Source organism: Prionailurus viverrinus, chromosome B2, assembly GCF_022837055.1.
Source record: "Prionailurus viverrinus isolate Anna chromosome B2, UM_Priviv_1.0, whole genome shotgun sequence".
NCBI classification, from domain to species: Eukaryota; Metazoa; Chordata; class Mammalia; order Carnivora; family Felidae; genus Prionailurus; species Prionailurus viverrinus.
Window position 1 is genome coordinate 5,271,039 of NC_062565.1, and position 21,082 is coordinate 5,292,120.

At 42.5% G+C, this 21,082-nt stretch overlaps 1 protein-coding gene across 1 annotated transcript in view; it reads left to right on the forward strand.

Moving 5' to 3' along the window:
* DCDC2 (doublecortin domain containing 2) overlaps positions 1–21,082 on the forward strand; it is a 166,705-nt gene that overhangs the window by 46,667 nt on the left and 98,956 nt on the right. The window contains exons 4-8 of the mRNA XM_047859342.1: positions 4,379–4,455; positions 4,602–4,733; positions 10,169–10,315; positions 12,411–12,465; positions 18,734–18,896. Coding sequence (XP_047715298.1) covers positions 4,379–4,455; positions 4,602–4,733; positions 10,169–10,315; positions 12,411–12,465; positions 18,734–18,896 — 574 coding nt within the window. The remainder of the gene's footprint in view (positions 1–4,378; positions 4,456–4,601; positions 4,734–10,168; positions 10,316–12,410; positions 12,466–18,733; positions 18,897–21,082) is intronic.

The window sequence follows — 21,082 nt, forward strand, 5'->3', positions numbered from 1 at the left end:
AGCCCGACGCAGGGCTCGAACTCATGGACCGCGAGATTGTGACCCGGGCTGAAGTCGGACGCTTAACGGACTGGGCCACTCAGACGCCCCGAAACTCTGGTCTTTTATAAATGTTTGGCCCTTTCTTCTCATTTATCAAAAAATGGTGAAAATTAGGGGCGCCTGGGTGGCTCACTCAGTTGAGAGTCTGCCTTCAGCTCAGGTTATGATCTCGCAGTTTGTGGGTTTGAGCCCCGCATCAGGCTCTGCATTGTCAGCATGGAGACCACTGTGGATCCTCTGTTCCCCTCCTCTCTCTGCCCCACCCTCCACTTGTTTTCTCTTTCTCTCAAAATAAATAAATAAAAACTTGTAAAAAATTGGTGGAAATTGATTAAATATTTTTGTAAACGACTTTGTTCTCCTCTTTGATGCTGTGTGCCGTCTCTGCAAAGAAGTTAGCAAAGTTTCCTCAAAGATTCCCATTTGGAGAACCTACTTTTTCTTCAATCCAAACAATAAGGAAAATATAGAGTTGAGATCTCTTTGTGTGGGTTGGCCTATATTTTTTTCAAATAAATAGCTTCATTACGTTCCTCCCCCCCCAAATGCCTAAGTTTATCCTACGGATAGTCATAAAAACCTGGTATGTGTTCTTAAAAGTTATTTAATATTGACTTAAAAATTTTTATAACGGGTGTTCACGAGAGGTCAGTGGTCGCTAGATTTTTGGGATGGCATCTATTTAACAGCATTTCCTTAGGTCCTGAGACTGTCTTTGATTTTCTCGGGCTAGATTTCAAGAGGTTTCAAGAGGGTGATGTATCCGTGCTGAGATTTGAGGCAGGTGGATTCTCTGAAGCATTCAGCCTAACAGCCCGAGGGAGTGGTATTGCCACTTAGCTAATTAGTTCATGCAGCATCCCTTTGGGCTAGTTTAGCAGGATTATCACTATTTTTGCAGATTAAGAAAATGAGGCGTGAGGCTTTGAATTGGTTCACGTCAAAAGTTTTGGCAGTCAGTGCTGGAGTTTCAGAATTGTAGATCTTTACTCAGTTACTCCGTTTGCAGACTTTGGTGTTGTTGTTTCAAATATATATTTTCAAAGCAACAATTTCATTTTCATTGAGTTTATTTTTATAACAGACTCATACTTTTTGAGTCATGTAGGTTTTAACTTGAATGTGACCCAGCTGTGATTATCGTCCTACTAAGTGTGATGCGGAATTTGTGAACTTGAGTTAAATGACAAATAGACTTACCAGGTTCACATAAGCATTGTGGGCATTAAAAATTGTTTGATATGGCCATCTGTGACATAAACACAATCTAAATAAGAAATGAGAGACGGGCACCTGAGTGGTTCAGTTGGTTGAGCGTCTGATATCAGCTCAGGTCATAATCTCACGGTTCGTGAGTTTGAGCCCCATATCGGGCTCGCTGCTGTCCGTACTGAGCCGTCCTCAGATCCTCTGCCCCCCTCGCTCTGCTCCTCCCTCCCTCACTCATGCTCTCTCTCAAAAATAAATAAAAACATTAAGGTAAAAGAAATGAGAGACACAGGGATCTTTTGGAAAGCACCTGTGATTTCTGTCTGAAGACTAGAGTCCTGGCTCACCTCATTCTAACAGAGCGGACATGTCTAATGCCACTTTCGCCATCTTTCTCTTTAGAACTAGTTTCGAGAAAAATGTTAGCCAAATATTTATTCAGTTAATACTTACCTACCCACCTGTTTACCTGTCTAACTTCCACTGAGGGAATGACTCTTCTCTCCAGTCAGACTCTACTTGTCAATATCCAAATACACTGGTTTTTCCAAGACAGTGCTGAACTCAGTGAAGAATCCAGGCAAGAGGTCCGCTGTAAGCATGTGGGTCCAAAAGGAAAACTCATTTTCCTTGAGTTTATTTTTATAACAGATTATAACAGTTTTGAGTTTTGAATTGATACCTTTTCACTTGACTTGATTCCGTAGTCGTGGATTTGACAACTAACGTTGTAGCCAGTGGTCAGTCACTAATGAAAGCTGTTCCTGGCACCCAAGGGTCTGGGTTGCGAGTACTTCACATTCCATCCTGGGGTATCCATCCCCCCATAACTAGGTGTGTTGATGCTTAACATTATAATCATGTTTCAAATACTGTTTAAAGGGCAAGGGAACTTGTATGGGCTAATAAGAAAATTTACAAATTTAAAAACATATTCTAACTTATTATTATGTTTTCCATTATCTAAAGCCATAATTCTCTAGATTAGCACCAAGCGACCAATATTTCATTCCTGTTAAGGGTTCTGGAAAAGCTTCCCTTGTGTGCAGTTGATTTGACTTATTTTTTTGTGTGTGATTGAAGGTATTATTTGAAAATGCGTTGTAAATTAAAAATCGTACTTTTTCCAAAAAGTTTGAATTGCTTTATACAATGGTCTTTTTTCTTTTTTTTTTTTTCAGTTGACATATGTTACTTGGATTATATTTTGAGATTCTTAGTATATCTGAAAACAGCCTAGTTAATTTAATTATAATGACTCAAATATCTCTTTAAGATTAATCTTTAGTTCAACTGGCTACTCATGAACATTTGGGGAAAAATTTGCCATGCAGAATGAGGAAAACAACTATTATTCAGAACAGTGGTTTGATTTAATTCTAGTTAGAACTTATATACTCAGAACTATATAATTATTTTTAAATCATGTGTTTATGAATTTCTGTATATATTATAGATATGTATGCTCTAAATAAAAATAGCGTATTTTAGTCAGTTTGATGAGAGTTTTGAAGTTATTTGTTTACATAACATATTCACCTTCACCTTCAAGAGTCCAATAACGAAGGTCTTTATCAAGGTTAAGAGGCAAGACATTTGGGAAAAAAAAAAAGTATGAAGTACGTGCTCATTCTATTACTAGGTAATATTGAGAGTAACCCAAAAGGGACACAATAGGGGGCAAGCAGTTGAAAATCAAATACAGTAAAACTTGGATTGCGAGTAACTTGTTCTGCCAGTGTTCCGCAAGACGAGCAAACCTTTCTGATAAACGAGCTGTGTCTTGCAATAGGAGTCATTCAGGACGCTGAATGTCACATGATCACAACTGAGCCAATGGTTCTTGAAATTCAGTTTGATGTACAAATGCTTTGGATTACAAGCATGTTTCCAGAACGAATTATGCTCACAAACCAAGGTTTTACTTTAATAAAATGTGTCCCACGTCAGACGATGGTAAGTGCAATGGGAAAACTGCCGGGAGGGGCAATAGGGAACCAGGATGTGGCGGCAGCTTTAAGTCAAGCAGATGACTAGTGGATGGAGTAGAGGCAGCTGGGGACAAAATCAAGGTCAGGGTTAGCTCTATAAAGGGTCCTCATGAGACAGGCAGGAAAGGAGAAAAGTGGGAGAAGACGTGGATGAGGTGAGTTGTGGAGTGAAGGCAGCTCCAAGGGCTTCATGTCTGTTGGCCCCAATTTCCTTAAGTTTGGAAGAAAATGATCTGCTAAGTGTGTCTGGAATGGAAGTTTAGAGTTCAGAGTGAGAGGGAGGGATTTGGACAGCTCATTGCTGGAAAAAACACAAGTAGTTGACGGGGAGGAGTGGGCTACTGGGAGCCAAAACCTGGGCTCAGGAGCAGGTGTCCTGGGGCAGGGGTGGGGTGTGGGGATGGGGCTCCTGCTTCTCACCAGCAGCAGCCATGAGCCTGGAAGCAAAGACCCAGGAAAGTGGGCTGTTGGAGAGGGGAGCAGTGGAGTCCTTGGGGAGAATGTGATGGTGTCACATGCCCGGGGGGCCCCAGATTCAGCGCGGGAGAGAAGTATGCTGTGACTGGAGAATTACTTTGTTTCTGTTTTATGGAAAGGAATGTATGAGGCCCCTGGGTGGTTCAGTCAGTTAAAGCATCTGACTCTTGACTTTGGCTCAGGTTGTGATCTCACAGTTCTGAGTTCTAGCCCCATGTCAGGCTCTGTGCTAATGGTGCAGAGCGTGCTTGGGATTCTCTCTCTCTCTCTCTCTCTCTCTCTCTCTCTTTCTTTCCCCCTTCCCCCAAAATAAATAAATAAACTAACTTGGCCAGTCACTTCTAGAATGTGTCTTTAAAAAAATAAATAAAAACATATAAAATGTTACCTTAAAATTCTCACAATAGGCCCAATTGTGAGGCAGTGTGCCAGAGCTTAAGGCAGATTTTTCTTGAGAGCTTTGTTAAGGGCAGCTAATATTGCAGGGCAGGTAATAATACCCACTGGGCTCTATGTAAGTGGGGGGAAAAACAACAACAACAAGATCTTTAACAAGCCCATTCCTTGGACACCTGTAGTTTTAATTCCTAGGGAAAAAAAAAAAAAAAAGAAAGAAAGAAAACTGAAGCTCAGTGATTTACATGTGTTTGTTTCTAAAGGTGAAACCGGTGATGCACAGGAGACTCAACGTGTCGGCTCGCTTCAGAAAACCGCTGCAGGAGCCCTGCACTATCTTGTAAGTTGGAGCCCTTTCCTATTGAGGTTGGCAGCTTGGTTGCTCTCCTTGTGGTTTGGAATTTGTTCCGTGGTGTTAAAAGTGTGACCGTTTCCGATGGTGTGGCTCACTCATTTTTTTCTCTCTCTCTCTTTTTTCCCCCCTAGCTTGATTGCCAATGGAGACCTCATAAGTCCGGCTTCTCGCCTCCTCATCCCTAGAAAAACCTTGAGTCAGTGGGACCATGTCCTACAAATGGTCACGGACAAAATAACTCTGAGGAGCGGGGCTGTCCACAGGTACATCAGGGCAATCTGACGGGTTTCATAACTGTTCAGGGTGACCCCAGCAGGCTCCGGAGTCACTGGTCCCCAGATTGTGAATTTCAGCTCTCCGGTGAGGCTCCATTTATCTGCCTCTGTTTCCCTATCTGTAACATAAGTAGTAGTACTTACCTTATAGAGTCCTGTTAGAAGTGAGCTAACCCACATAAAGAGATTAAGATAGTCCTTGGTACATAGTAGTGCATCCTCAAGTATTAACTGTTTTTGTTCTTTTAGTTTAGAGCCAATAGGTAAATGTCAACTTTCTTTTGGTTGAGAAGGAGTTTTTATTGAATGAGCTAGCTTCTTGGCTCTAATTAGCTGTCCTTTTTTCCAGGAAGATATTTTTGATTCCTTGATGCTCAAACCTATTTGCCTAGCATAAAAAGTCAGAGACAAGCAGGTTTGAATGGGTTAAGGCGGAAGGAGGTAGGTTAGAGAGGTAATTAAGTGGGGTCATTTAAACTTCAGAAATCAAGAGCATTTCCTCAAGTTATGAAATTCAAAAAGAATTTTTTTAATGTTTTATTTATTTTTGAGAGAGGGAGAGATAGAGACAGAGCATGAGTGTGGGAGGGGCAGAGAGAGAGACACACACACACATGCACACACAGAATCCTAAGCAGGCTACAGGGCCCCAGCTGTCAGCACAGAGCCTGAGGCGGGGCTCAATTCACGAACCGTGAGATCACATCCTGAGCCCAAGTTGGACGCTTAACCAACTAAGCCACCCAGGCACCCCATGAAATTTAAGTGAAGATTCAAATCGTGGCTTTTAAATTGTGAAGCATAGGAAATTATCCCTTGATGAAGGCTGACGTATTTGGTTTCTTTTTGGTGGGAGAGTTACAAATAATATGTGCAAAGACAGAACATATTAAGAATCTATGTACCGTGTGACACACAATGTTTGAAATCCAGTCCAGAGTTTTCTGGTATTCTCAGATCCTGTCTTTCTCTCAGTCTCTCTAACATACTCTGCTAGAGGAGTGTACTTTTACTTTCAACTTCCTGTGCCTGTTTTCATATCCGTATGTCTGCATATCTTTTTATAGACCTATCTGATAAAATAAGTTCTCAGAATATTGCATATTCTTTCAGTTAAATTTGTATACAGATTAATACATGTATATGCACCTGTTAATATGCATAATTTCACAGCCATTGGGATTTTAAATATAATCAGGTATGATATATAAATAATATAAACACGCATACACGTACTTAGATGCAGTTGAAAGTAATACTTTAGATGCGGTAAGAAAAAAATTCAAACAGGACAAAAGACCTAAAGGTGTTTTGTCTCACTTTGTCTCTCCAGCCCCCCTCTCTAATACTTCTCTGCATTATTCCAGAAATATTTTGTGCATTCAGAAGCACGTACATCTTTTATTTCTTAAAAACAGATGGGCGCGTGCACACACACACACACACACACACACACACGTGACGCACACACACACGTATGAGTAAGTATATAAACATACCTTGATGTTTTTCCTATAACAGGAAATCTGGGAGCAGGAATAGCTCTCTATCTTACAATTTTTAATGAGTACAAAATGTTCCATTTTAAGTATGTGCCCTAATCTGTTTTAAGAGTCTCCTCTTGATGGAAATTTAGGTTATTTCCAATCCTATACTATTACATGTACATGTCTTTGTGTGTAAGCAGAGTTTATCAGGAGACTGAAGTATAGATGTCTAATTGCTTTCTAGTTGTAATGCATTTAAAATTTTGCTAGAGGGGTGCCTGGGTGGCGCAGTCGGTTAAGAGTCTGACTTTGGCTCAGGTCAAGATCTCACGGTTCGCAATTTCGAGCCCTGCATCGGGCTCTGTGCTGATAGCTCGGAGTCTGGAGCCTGCTTCAGATTCTGTCTGTCTGTCTGTCTGTCTCTATCTCTGCTCCTCCCCTGCTCATGCTCTGTCTGTCTCTCTCTCTCTCAAAAATAAATAAACATTAAAAATGAAATAAAATTTTGCTAGATACTGACAGCTGTCTTCCAGAGAGTCTGTGGTGATTTGAACTTTCACTGAAAGTACATGAAACGGCCTGGTTCTCCTACTCTCATCCATACTGTAAAAGTATCAAACATTTTGTCTTTTCGTTCACGTTGGGTAAACACAGTATTTCGTCGTTTATTGCTTTTTATTTATTTAATATACAACAGTAACAACCGAAACAGCATCTGCTGCTCCTTTCTTGCATGCAAGGTATTCTTCTAGGTGTTCTACGTTTTAAACTTAATTAAGTCAGCAACCCTGTGAGGTAAGTAGGGTTATTATTCGTTTTTAGTAAACATGAAGCACGAGACGGGGGGTGGGCGTGGGGGGCGGAAGTTACTTCTCCAAGATTAGGCAGGTAGTGGTTAGCGGAGCTGGGATTCAGGCCTCCTGAGTAGGCAGTCTGGCTCCAGAACCTGTGCTCTTAACTTCTAAGTTATTCTCTAAATAAATGCCACAAATTTATCTTCCATTATATATGAACTGTCTGTATTACGTTTGCATTTTTATCTTATTGATTTAGAGACACTCTTTACATAGTAGGGAGATTGGCTCTTTCTCATAATGAGTTTTTAAAATTTTTTTTTAATGTTTATTCATTTTTGAGAGAGACAGAGACCGAGCATGAGTGGGGGAGGGGCAGAGAGAGAGGGAGACACAGGATCCGAAGCTGGCCCCAGGCTCTGAGCTGTCAGCACAGAGCCTGATGTGGGGCTCGAACTCATGAACCCTGAGATCATGACCCGAGCTGAAGTCAGAGGCTTAACTGACTGAGCCATCCAGACGCCCCTCTCATATGAGTTTTAAATATATTTCCAGTTTATTTCTTTGATATTCCTTGTGTTTTTTGTTGTTTTTTTTTTGGGGGGGGGTATATAGTTAAGTTGAATTTTGGTGCAAATTTTCAATCTTACAATCATTAAGTTTTATGACTAGTTTAGGTTTTTCCCATTCCAAGATTATAAAAATATCCTGTAGTGTTTTCATTTTGTACTTTCAAATTTCACCTAAAACTTTGATCCTTCCGGATTTTATTTTGGTGTCAGGAGTGAAGGCAGAACCCAATAGTTTTGTGTGTGTGTGTGTGTGTATATATATATATATATATATATACACACACACACACACTTACATTTATATTTATATTTATATTTATATTTATATTTATATTTATATTTATATTTATATTTATATATTTGTTAGATATACAGTTGTATTTTTTGACATATACATAACTGTAAACCCGCTCAATAAATAATATAAAGCATGCAAAGATCTGTACACACAATTGTATGCCCAGATACACCTGTTCATACATGTACTGGTATACACAAATAAAATATATGTGAGTATAAATGCAGAAATGAATATATATGTCCCCCCCCCTCCGCCCCATACTTGAATACTTGGAGAAATTTAATTCTCAGTGCGATGCCAGATAGGAGTGAGGTTTGGTTGCTGGTCACTGGGGACATGCCCATTTTTCTTTAACAGAACATTAAAAAGTCTCCTGGTTGGACCCTCCCTGTGCTTCAGTATATGTATATATCAGAAGCATCCCATTAAAATTGGTTCAATTCCTTGTGTATGTGTCTTGCCTTTTGTAACAAAGGGAAGAAGCAGGTTAACGGAAGTCCTGTAAATGAAGGCTAAAACGTGGGTTAGAATTTACTCACACCTGTAACTACCTGCAGAAGAAATCAGTCAAATCTTGGCTACTTCCAGATCCAGAGTGAAGCTGCCTTTTAATTTCAAGCCATAAAAGTGAACTACTGACTCAGATCTTCCTGTTGTGGAGGAAGATGAAGGTCTGGGTCCAGGCCAGTGGTTGTCAGCCAGGGGCGATTGTGCCTCCAGGGGCCATTTGGCAGTGTCCAGAGTCCTTTTTGTTAGTCACACCTGGGGACAGGGCAGCTACTATTCCATCTAGTGGGTGGAGGCGGGTGCTGTTAACATCCTACAGTTAGTTCACAGGCAGGCTCCCCTCACCCCAACAAAGAATTGTCGGGTCCAACAGGCCAGTAGCATCACTGCTCAGAAATCCTGGTCTGGGTTGAACGGCAGGAAAACCAGAAAATCTGGGTTAAGTGTTGGTATTTAGACTCGTAGGGATAGAATTACAGTGCTCTAAAGAAGGAGCATCTTTATATGAAATCCATCCATACACATTTTGGGGGTTCTGTGGCTGTTTTCTTTGTACTTTCTGGCTCCTTTTGATATGGCCATTTACAGAATCAGTAAAGAAGCAGACAGATCATTGCCTTTTTTTTTCTTTGCAAATGTCACTAACCTTTATTAGGTAATATAAGAAGTCTGAGAATTTTCTTTAGTGATTATCTTGAAATCCTTCCAGTCACTAACTCCTCTGTTTATAACCTTCAAGAATAGGCATTACTTCCCTGGTGTTGTTTTCTAATAGTCTGCTTTTTCTTGTTCTTCAGGGGGAGAAAAAAAGATTCTGTGGACACGTTTAAATCGTCTAGCAGAGTTATCACTGTTCTTTTAATAAGTAACATATTCCTTGTAGTTTGCAGCAGTGGTTTTACAGTAAAGGGAAGTCCTTGTGAAATCCCTTGATTCTGGGAAGATGAGGGGAGGCCAAAAAAAAAAAAAAAAAAAAAAAAGAAAAAAAAAACAACAACCCAAAAAGGAAGAGGCAGGAATGCTATGTGGTTCTGCACCATTAATCCTGGTAATGGGCTCCTTTGCCTCTTGTTGTCTGACCCCATTCTGTGTGTGTTTGGATGTACGATTTTGGCTGAGGGCTCTTGCACAGAATGCAATAAGTTTGTCAACCTGACAAATAAGTTAAGAAAATAAATTTAAAAAATTTTTTAACGTTTATTTATTTTTGAGACAGAGAGAGAGCATGAACAGGGGAGGGTCAGAGAGAGGGAGACACAGAATCCAAAACAGGCTCCAGGCTCTAGGCTCTGAGCTGTCAGCACAGAGCCCAACGCGGGGCTCGAACCCACGGACCGCGAGATCATGACCTGAGCCGAAGTTGGCCGCTTAACCGACTGAGCCACCCAGGCGCCCCAAGAAAATAAATTTTAAAAGTGCTCGCAAAATAGAAATAGAAGAATCGATCTTCAGCGGGAGTGGAGCTCCATTTAAAGCCCCGTGTCCTGTACAAGTTCGTGCTCTCCGTCCCAAATCTTACTATGGCAGCAAGACGGGATCCCCCTGTTGGACGGTTAAGGTTTCTTGGGACGATGTCCTGTGTGGATTATAACGCTGGCATTTAATTGAAGCCAATGACTTTGAGGCACTTGTAATTCAATAATTAGAATTAGTAACAAATGAGCCAGCATAAGAGCAGAGGATTTTTACTGAACTTTGTAATGTTAAGTAGCTCTCTCATGCTTGTTAAGAGCTGAATTGTTGGCATTCATATTTTTGGCAGACTCTACACGTTAGAAGGAAAACTGGTTGCGAGCGGGGCCGAGTTGGAGAATGGGCAGTTTTACGTGGCGGTCGGCAGGGATCGGTTCAAGAAACTGCCTTACAGTGAATTACTGTTTGACAAGTCAACAATGAGAAGGTCTTATGGGTGAGTGTTCCCCCTCATTCGTGTCTCCTACTTTAGTTACCCCTTGAAATAACCAGTCTAATGCTCACCACTGGTCTATTTTATATAATCTTACTGATTATCAGTTAGAATGGAAAGCATGGGGAAGATATCTATATCTATATCTATATCATCTATATCTATATCTATATCTATATCTATCTATCTATCTATCTATCTATCTATCTATCTATACATATAGCTATTGTTTTTGCCGAGATTGGAGATTTATTTTTTTTGCACAAAAATACAATTTTGGGGAATCTATGAAAGACAATCTAGTATTTTTTAACCATTCACTTATGAAGTCATAGTAAATATAAAGGCTTATTTTTGTGAAGGAGACACGGCAATGGACTTCTTTGTGGCATACATTATTAGACATTTAATAATGTCTCCACTGTTTAGCTGCACAAGATAATTTTTTAGTTGGTGGATATACAAGCATCTAAAAGTTTAAAACATTTAAGTTTAAAAACAATATTTTGTACTCCTTTTAATTTTTTTTTAAGTTTATTCATTTTTGAGAGAGAGAAAGAGCGTGAGGGTAGGGGCAGAAACAGAGGGAGACACAGGATCCGAAGCAGGCTCCAGGCTCTGAGATGTCAGCACGGACTGAAGTCGGACGCTTAACTGACTGAGCCACCCAGGTGCCTCAGTCCTTTCAATAACAGGAAGAGATAAAAGCGATATAATTCCACTTGCATAAGTAAATAAAGCAGTGATACAGAGTCTAATTATGACATGCAAACTTGTAAATATACTTAAAAATTTTTTTTAAATTTAATTTTAGAGCAAGCGAGAGCTTGCGAGAGTGAGAAGAATCCCAAGTAGGCTCGGAGCTCAGTGTGGAGCCCCATGTGGGGCTTGATCCCACGACCCTGGGATCATGACCTGAGCCAAAATCAAGAGTCGGATGTCTGCCCAACCAACTAAGCCACACAGGCACCCGTAAAGATTACCCTTTTAATTGCATGCAATACTCTGTTGCCCCTTTTTTTCTCTATGAGATGTCCTGTGTCTGTGAAGGGTGCCTCACTCCAGGTGAGTTGATGGCTGGCAAAGGCATCGGTTCAGAGCCCTGGTGGATGCAGGCGCCCCTTGGTTTGCCCGTGGTGCTGCTTTTTCCAGTGGTTCTGTGGCCACTTCGCTATCAGAAACGGACTCTTTGTGGTTGTCCTCTGCTAGGGTGTGTGACAGACACTCGTTCAGACAGAGCACAAGCTTTATCAAGCTATCAGGAGAGACTGGCCGAGGGTTTCTAAATAAGTAAGGGATGAAATAGAACTTCAGGGGGCAGTGTTTGGGGTGTGCAAGAACACGTGGTTTTCCAGCACTTTAGAATTCTTTACCAGCACACTGATCAATGGCTGTCCTTACCCATCTATGAACTCAAACCCAGCAACACTGGGTTCGCCTGCCATGAGCCTCAGCGTGTACTTGAGGGCAGTGAGAGAGCTGTAGCTCACAGGTGGCCTCACTCAACCGAACGAGTAAGACCTTTATGGACGTGTGGTCTTGTTTTCAGAGGTTCACTGGGTTCCGAGACGCTTCCTAACAACACAGACATCTCTGAAACCGCATTCTTATAGCCAAGGAGAACTTTTATTTTTTTTGTAGAGAATGACTAGTTTAGCTCCCTGAATGGAAGCAAACACCAGTGTTTTGCCGTATCTGAGCTTCTGTGGTCGACCCTGCAGACATTATGAAAAAAATGGAAATTTACTGTTTTTGACTCAATCTGGCAAAATTACTCAGCTTAGGAAATGACTTTTTGAAATGCATATAGAAAATTGGGGGATTTGAATAAAAATGCCATGAAACAATTTAAGGTGGTACTAAAAGTATAAGGGAGCATTGATTAAAATAGTTTAAAAATCTTTTGGAAGGCAATTTGGAAACTTTATGGTGGTCTTTGTGAAATTGGGAAAAAGTATGTGGTACTTTTTGTGAGACACCGATGTCCGTCAACAGTTGACTTGCAGGTCAGGACGACAAGTTGGAATGACAATTATCTGGCATTACGTGTTATTTGTAAATAACGTTCAGATTTCTAAATTGCAATTTGTTTCTGCAGTCAGAAGTCTTCTTCACTACCTCCTATCGTAGGATCCAGAAAGTCTAAAGGGAGTGTAAGTATCAGATGCTTTACTCATTAATGTTCTATATCTCTATGTGATACAGAGAGACTGTCCCCTGGGTTTCAATTAAATTTGAAGAAATAAAACTTTACCTGCCTTGTGGCATGTGAGCACTTATGTGAAACAATGCTAGAACATTAGTGTTACAGCTAAGGTCTTCAAAGTGAACCAGCATTTTAATTTTTGTTTTAAGTTCGTTTGTTTATTTGTTTATTGTTTGTTTGTTTATTTTTGAGAGAGAACGGGAGTGGGGGAGGGGCAGAGAGAGAGAGAGAGTATGAATCTCAAACAGGCTCCAGGGGCTCGAGTCCACCAACTACGAGATCGTGACCTGAACTGAAATCCAGATTCGGCCGCTTAACTGACTGAGCCACCCAGGTGCCCCTTGAAGTAACATTTTTAAAATACAGATTTCTAAGTAGGCAATCTTTTTCCTTGTGTACAGGCCTGATATAACTTATCCTGCAGTTGAAATCTGGGAAGTGATACGTAAAAGTAGGAGAAATACGGGGTGCCTGGGTGGCTCAGTCCATGAGGCCTCTGACTTTGGCTCAGGTTGTGATCTTGTGGCTCATGAGTTTGAGTCCCACATCGGGCTCTGCTCTGACAGCAGGAGCCTGCTTGGGATTCTCTCTCTCCATCTCTCTCTGCCCCTCCCACACTTGTGCGTGCTTGCTTGCTCTCTCTCTCTCTCTCTCTCAAAATAAATGAACTTTTAAAAAAAACCCAAAAAGTGGTGCCTAGGTGGCTCAGTTGGTTATGCCTCTGACTTTGGCTCAGGTCATGATTTCACGGTTTGTGGGTTCGAGCCCCATATTGGGCTCTGTGCTGACAGCTCAGAGCCTGGAGCCTGCTTTGGATTCTGTGTCTCCCTCTCTCTCTGCCCCTCCCCTGCTCATGCTGTGTCTCTCTCTTTCAAAAATAAATAAACAATAAAAAAATAAAAGTAAAAAAACCCCAAGAAGTAGAAGAAATGCTGTATTATGTCACATTAATGGTCTTTCTCAGTCTGGTTTTCTGTCTCTGGCAAAGATTAAAGAGGAAGTCTTTGTTAAAAAAAAAAAAAAGATAATCCTGTTCTATTTCTTTAAAAGATTGAGAAGCACTCTAAATATTTCCCTATCCATCATTCATCCACTTATTTGTTATTTAACAAATAATTATTGTTTATTATTGTTAACAGTAATTATTGTTAATTCAGCAGATGTCCATTAAACTGCTCTCCTGGGGGAACTGTGACCAGCATTTAGTCCTAACTTCTTAGCCTGTGGTACCTCCTCACAGTGATGAGTCTCATCCCAGCTGGAGTGCTGCTGGGGTGGCTTTTTCTGGCTGAGGCTTCTCTTTCTGCTCTTTTGATTGAATTGCCTGACCGGCAGTGATCAGAATGGATTTGACATGTCCCCCTGTCTGAACATTTTCCCCTGATTTAACTACGCAAAGTTTTTCTGTTGATATTTTGTGAAATAAGCTAATGCTGGGTACTGATACTGTTTAGGTATCTCCCCTCCCCTTCACCCCATTTTTGTGTATCATGCAAATCCTGTCAGTACAGAGCTCGATGTGGGACTTGATCTCATGAACCGTGAGATCGTGACCTGAGCCGAGATCAAGAGTCAGATGCTTAACGGACTGAGCCACCCACATGCCCCACGTTGGACTTACTTATTTGAGAAATCACTCTGCGTGTGGTGTCTGCAGAGAAGTGGGTTGGGGAAGAACAGAGGCAGTGGGTGGCTGGACCCAGGCATGTGATGCAGGTGACCTGGTCAGGTGGCTGCAGGTGACATGGATGTCTGTGACCATTCTTCCTTGAGTATATTGTAGCTGTTGTCACTGGATGATGCATTCATTCAACAGGCATCTCTTGAGTGCATGTTATGTCCTGGGTATTGTATTAGTGCTTGTGCGGAGAGGGAGGCAGAGATTCTAGAGAAAACACGAAGTGTGTGGAACTTACATTCTAGAGGAGGAGAAAGAGAAACAAACAGACAATGCATTTGGTATTAAGCTTGAGGATAAGGGATAAGCTTGAGGAAAGATACATCAAGGAATGGGAAGAGCAAGTGAGAGGATGTTGCAGCATCTGGGTGGTCAGGACAGCCCTCCTTTAGCGGGTTGTATTTGAGCAGAGTCATAACGTGCCTGGCACATAACAGGTGCTCACTGAACCTGTCTAGGTGTGTGAATGACGGGCAGTGAGCTGCATGGAGAGAACGTCTTTGGTCAGTAATTCCAAAGTCACAAACTTAGTTTTTAACAGAAGGATTCATTTACTCCTTCCTTTAATTAATTGGGTCCCTGGAGAATGTACATGTTTTTAAGATCATTAGCCGCTTGGCACTGAGTGGGGGTGGGAGAGAAGCAGCTAGGGGAGACCCAGCTCAGGGCTTTGGGAATCACTGCGGAGTCAGCGGGAAAAGCACCCTCAAATTCGTGATACGGATCAAAGGGGATGCAGAACTGGGTTTTTATGAATTCATTTCTCACCAGGCTTTCTAGGAATTGCTCTACTGCATAAGGAAGGGGAGTGCGGGAGGTGGCCTGATAGAGTTTAGTAAAAAAAAAATTAAAAGCGGGACGGAAAGCTACCAGAGTCTGCACAGGGGGCCCCTGCTGGTGTGTAAGTGCCTAGCGCAGCCGCATCCACCCTGTGGTAGGGAGTGCGAGTGGTGAGGGCTTCTGGGCTCATGCAGGCCCTTCCAGAGCCCCAGAGGAATGCCCCGTGCAGAGCTGGAGGAGACCAGAAAGCCATTCCTTACACGAACGCCTAGTGCTGGGAGAATCACAGATGCGAGCAAATGGAGAGTAATTTTAGCGTGCAGTTCTAGCCTTGAAAACAGAAGGAAGATATGCGTGGATGATGTTAAATTCTGTTCACAGTGGAAACACACCCCATCATATGGGAGGCTGTGGTGTAGCAGCCGGGACGCCCCGCGTAGTGTCAGGGTGCCCCCTAGTGGCAGATGTGCGAACTCAGAGATTTGAAAACTAAAACCAGAGGCTAAAAGTTGTTCTTGTTTATTATTACCATGTGGCTATTACATCTTGTGATGAGTAGTTTACAGATTTCAATATTATAATTGGTAAAGTTCTGGTAAAAAAAAAAACAATACGATTATCCGTGTATCCCAAAGTCATCGTGAAGCAAGATAAGGTCCAGATGTTTCCAAAGCTCTATTTTGCCTTTTGGGAAACTGAGTCCAGGATGGATAAAAGGGCTTTTTTTTTTTTTTTTTTTTTTTTGGGTGGGGGACACTTGCCATCACCAGATTCACAAGTGAGAGAAATGCCAGCCTGATTCTGGGTCTACTTTCCTGCTTAGAAGTCTCCCTTTGGGGTGCGTCTCTGAAAGACACGCATGGCAGAGGCTGTCGCGTGAGGCAGATCCCTCGCGAAACTTGGTGTTTTATGGCCTCTGTGCCTTTGGCACCTGTTCATGGGGACTGGGAATGCGTTTCCTGTGGTCATGAGTTGAGTGGCCCTTATTGGAAAGAGCCGAGGGAACTATTTTAAAAAATCCCAGTTTCAGTAGAGTGAGGGGAGATGGAAGGGTTCTTTTCAGTTCTTTTGCTTATTTGAGCCAGCAGATTGCTTTTCCTGTTGGATACACTGATGTGTGTGGGGGCAAGAGGCAGGGCAGTGGTCGAGATACCGCACGGGATCCAGTGTTTGCATAGGACACGCTGTAAAATCAGGCTGCTTCTTGACTCCTTGTTCTCAGGCATGTTGACCCAATTTGTCACTTGCAGGTGGTCTTTTCAGGGAATCATGCCATATTATAAATATTTGTAGTGCCTTGGCATCTGGCAGCTTCGTGTAGAAAAACCAGACCTGGGTAACCGTGAGAGAGTTAATCCCCTTTATCTGTGAAATGGTGACAGTGATACCATATTTGCGTCAAGTGGGTACTTAGAATGTAAGAAAGTACTCAACAATACTGCTTTTTCTGTACAAGATAGCAAACCTCCCCTCTTACCTATGCCCCCCCCCCCAAATAGCCACAACTCTATTTATGTATCTATGTTATAAGTCACATGTGGAAGTCTCAGAAAAGAAAGGAAGATCCCTGAGAATGCAAGCTGGTGCTTCCATAATTGGATACGTGGATGTCGGTTTCCAAAGCTGTGCCTTATATTGTTGGAAGTCACCAGCCTTTCTTGATGCTCCCAAATCGCCCTTTTGAGTGTCCTGATCAGTAACGTAGTATATCAGAACTTCCTGTATAGTTTACAAGAGAGCTGGTTTTTAAAATCGTGTGAATCTCAGGCACTGCAGGATGGGGCTTCTGTTTCCCCCTTGTGAAAATGACTCCTCCCAGACAGCTGTAAAAGGCCGTCCTGCCAAGATTCAGAGAGGTTCTTCTACATTCAGCTTCGTTTTAATCCCCAGAAGTTCAACAGCATCTCTGAACATTCTAGAAGGGTTACTTCACTCATCCAAGGCTTTTAAAGTTTTAAAATCTCGGATGGATGGACTCGATTGAAAATAGGTGGGATATGAGGCCTGGCTGATGGTTTCGGAATCTCTACTTAATCATGTTACCTGTCTGTCTCTCTGCCAGGCAGCCTATGGCCTTGTGAGAAAGAATCATTGGAGAAAAGGAAAGAAAAAAACCAACAACTCTGGTTGCTGTTAATGCAATAATTAAATGGAAACGTATGTTTGAATTGCAGCTGGAATAGGAAATTAAATTATGCAAAGGAGTGTTATAGATTTGGACAAGTTTTCATACTGTTAATAAATCTATGCATAATTCATTTTCTTGTAGGCTACGACAAAGTAGCATAAATAACTTCATTTGTAAGGCTGTGAATATTTCTACCCATAATTGGGTGATGGCTAAAACCATTTAAATGCTTCTGGATGGCTGAATATATAAATGTTTAAAATGAGCAGTTATAATAGGTTTCTAGGCAGATTTGTTTATTTAATATTACTACATTTATTTTCAGATCCTAGCATGGTACAGATGTTGCATAAAGATTTCACCCAATATGGTGTGAGTTCAATACGATTTTTAAGAAAAAGAGACTAACTCTGCTCTTGGAAGAAGCACTCTGATGCTCACTGAGTAAATACTGCCTGACAGGCGCTGTACTAGTTATTTTATAAGTGTTACCATTTCCTTCTCGTGATGGACCTGAAGGCAGGTACGTTGGCCCCACGCAACTGCTGAGGAACCAGGATCAAAGAAGCCAGGAGTTAGTTAGCCCAGGGTCCCCTCGGTGGTTAGTGGCAGAGCAGTGGCTCTGAGCCAGGTGCTTTGGTCTCTGGAACTTTCATTCTTTCTACCACCTGCAGCCTCACGCTTTCTGCATGCAGGTGGGCTTAGCACCTGAGCACCGAAGGGACCAAGGTGCTCTTGGTAGGAGGGAGTTTCTTGCCGTAGGCATGGCCAAGCAGTGACAGAGTACGAACACAGCTGTTCGGTGGGTGCGTGTGGTAGCCACCCCTGTGGTGGGTTATGTGCCCCTGTCCCCCCGCCCCCGCCCCGGGAGCCGTTCTCAGGCCAGTGACGGGAGCCCTCGAAACTCAACCTCACCTGCGTGATAAGGAGCCTGCTTTGCAGATGCAGAGTCTTCATCTCCAGAGGCTCCGCCGAATGTGTGACAGTTGGTGGCTGCCTTTGCCCAGGTGTGGTCTTAAGCCGCTGTGTCTGTGTCACTCTGGATTTGTGATCTCCAGGGAGCGTGGCAGTCGCCGGCGGATGAGTACGGATTTGAGGATTTTTACAAGCATAGTGTGTGTGTCCTTGGATGATGACACCTGCACATTCACGGTGACCGCTGGTTGAGGAGGTGTCTCTAGACCGGTGAATCAAACTGAAGGCTGTTGCGATTCCTCAGCCAACAGATAGCTGCTGCTTTTTCCAGAAGTCACAGGAGGGAGAGGATGGTTAAGGCAGCGGCTTGCTGGCTCCATGACCTCATTGCTTCCTCTTTGCAACGGCGCGACACAGTGCCTGTCTCCCAGGGTTGTGAGGATTGAAATAATTTTCTGGAATTTCTGGTACATGTTAAGTATTCAACACTTTTTAGCTATTATTTTTGTTCTCCTGCCTCTGTTAGACCCTTCCTGTGGCATTTGGAGAAGTTAACGTGGATATTAAGGTGGAGAGCAGGGACTCAGCAGAAGCCATTCGTCTCCCGCCCCTGCCCCTGCCCCGTTTACTGCTGGTTAATGACTTGTATGGACTAGGAGTTGCTTTGGGATTTCGTTAGCCAATGGTAAGGGTCTTCAATCTTTTGCCACTTAGGGAAATGATCGTCAGTCCAAGTCAACAGTTGGATCCAGCGACAACACATCCCCTCAGCCCCCGAAGAGGAAAGGGAAAAAAGAAGAAGTGAATTTGGAAAAACCCAAAAAAGGGAAACAAAATGTAAAGTTAAAGAATTCACCACAGGTAGTTCCAGACAGCGGTAAGTTTGTCCTTCCTGCTATTACATTGTTTTTATTGTTTATCCTCTCAAGGCTATGATACGATTTTGATTCTTAAATAGATCTGTTTCTCTGGACCCGCAGAAGATACTCCTGACCATCACGTGGGAGAGTTTTCCAAGGAAGAATCTTTTTGTGTACAAGATTCTTCTGTTTTTCCTGCTAAGTTTCTGTTTATAGTTAGAGGTCGTGTACAAGGACACGGGTTCTGAGATAAAATATTTCTTGTGGTGGTCTTAAAGAAAAAGGTAAATTTTGTCATCCTTTTCTTCTGTTGAAAGGGCTTGATTGACGTTTTGACCAACTACTGTTGACATTGGTCTCTGTCTCGTGTGTCTACAACCCTCATCCACATCGATCATGAGTTACTGTCAGTCACAGCTTCCTTTCTCCGAAAAGATGTTTTACTAATTTTACTGATACCCAAGAGGATACTACAAAACTTTGCCAGTAGACAGTATGTACCCAAACTGGTTCTGTATCTTGCATTAGCAGATACAGAAATAATTCTAAAATAAATTCTAAAAAAATAAATAATTCAAAAATAAAATAATTCTAAAAAAATTCTAAAAAATAATTCTAAAAAAATTTTCATCGGTACGAAATTTGTGCAGTCAGATTGTGAACTTTCACGGTGGTTTTGGGAAGGTGGGCTCTTTTTGGCCTCATCCCATGCATAGTGTCAGCGGGGTGAGCCTGCGGGCGTGGAGGGCTGGCCGGGCCACTGCTCCCCACTCACCCCGGGATCCACTCACATGCCCGCAAGGGGCCGGGCTGGGCACCCAGGAAGACGAGGGATGGGCCGTGGTTTCGAGTTCCTGGCCAGCGCTCTGTCTTCCACCTGGGAGCTTCAGCTTATTTTGAGGTCGACGCGCAGAGTCACATTAGAATTCCGGCTAACGTGGGCCCCACAGCTGAGGGGACGCGGGAACTTATAGGGGTCCACACGATGTGGTCCCCGTGGTGGAAGAGTTGTCGGGAAGCCGCATGAGACTAAAGAAACAGGCTGCCTGAGTGAGCCAGTGACAGAGGAGACAATGGAGGGGGCTTGACCTCTTGAAGGTTTCGGTGACAGAAGACCAGCTGGGGACGGGGAGTCCTAGATTCTGGTTACAGTTCTGCTATGGACCTCGGCCAAGTCACTTAACTTTTGGGGGCCCCATCAGCTATCTACAAAATGTGGGTTCGTGATAAGGTTTTGTGTTAGGGGCACCTGGGTGACTTAGTGAAGCATCTGACTCTGTTTTTTTTTTTTTTTTTTTTTTTAAGTTTATTTATTTATCCTGAGGGTGGGGGAGGGGCAGAGAGCGAGGGAGAGAGAGAAAATCCCAAGCAGGCTGCGCACTGTCAGCGAGGAGCCCGATGCCGGGTTTGAACTCACACCGTGTGATCATGACCTAAGCCAAAGTCAGACACCCAGCTGAATGAACTACCCAGGTGCTCCAAGCATCGACCTCTTGATCTCAGCTCAGGTCTTAATCTCAGGGTTGTGAGTTCAAGTCCCACATTGGGCTTCACACTGGGTGTGACACTTACTTAAAAAAAAAAAAAAAAAGGATCTTGCTTTCAAATTTGCTTTTGTTTTAAGTTTGTATAATCTCTTTTGGTGACAATGAAACAGGGGAGGCCAAGGTAAAACATAGTCAACAAATGTTTAGTGAATGTGTGCTTGATGGCAGGCACCAAACAAAGAAAGCTAGCCTACAAACATGGCATTCCATGTTCATGAGCATTAAAAATAAGAGGCTTTATGTCAGTCATTACACTAGATGGTGAAGCCCCCTGTGCTGTGTCTTCCTACCAGTTGTATTGTTTTTATTCCTAACACCAGGCACAGATCTGATAGGAGACAGTAAATATTGGTGAATGAACGTTGGACATCCCAACATAGATCAGTCTCTGTAATACTTTGAAACCCATGATGAAGTAGGACCTCTTTTAAACTTTCACAGATATTTTTTACTAAAGGCTTTTGGAAAATGTTACTTGCTTATTTTCTCAGAGGCTCTTTTTGGCTGTGAAAAATCCCAGTTCCTCCCTCTAACCTACGTCTATTTTTATGTTATTTTAAATATTTTTAATGTTTATTTATTTTTGAGACCGAGAGACAGAGCACGAGTAGGGGAGGGGCAGAGAGAGAGAGAGAGAGACACGGAATCCCAAGCAG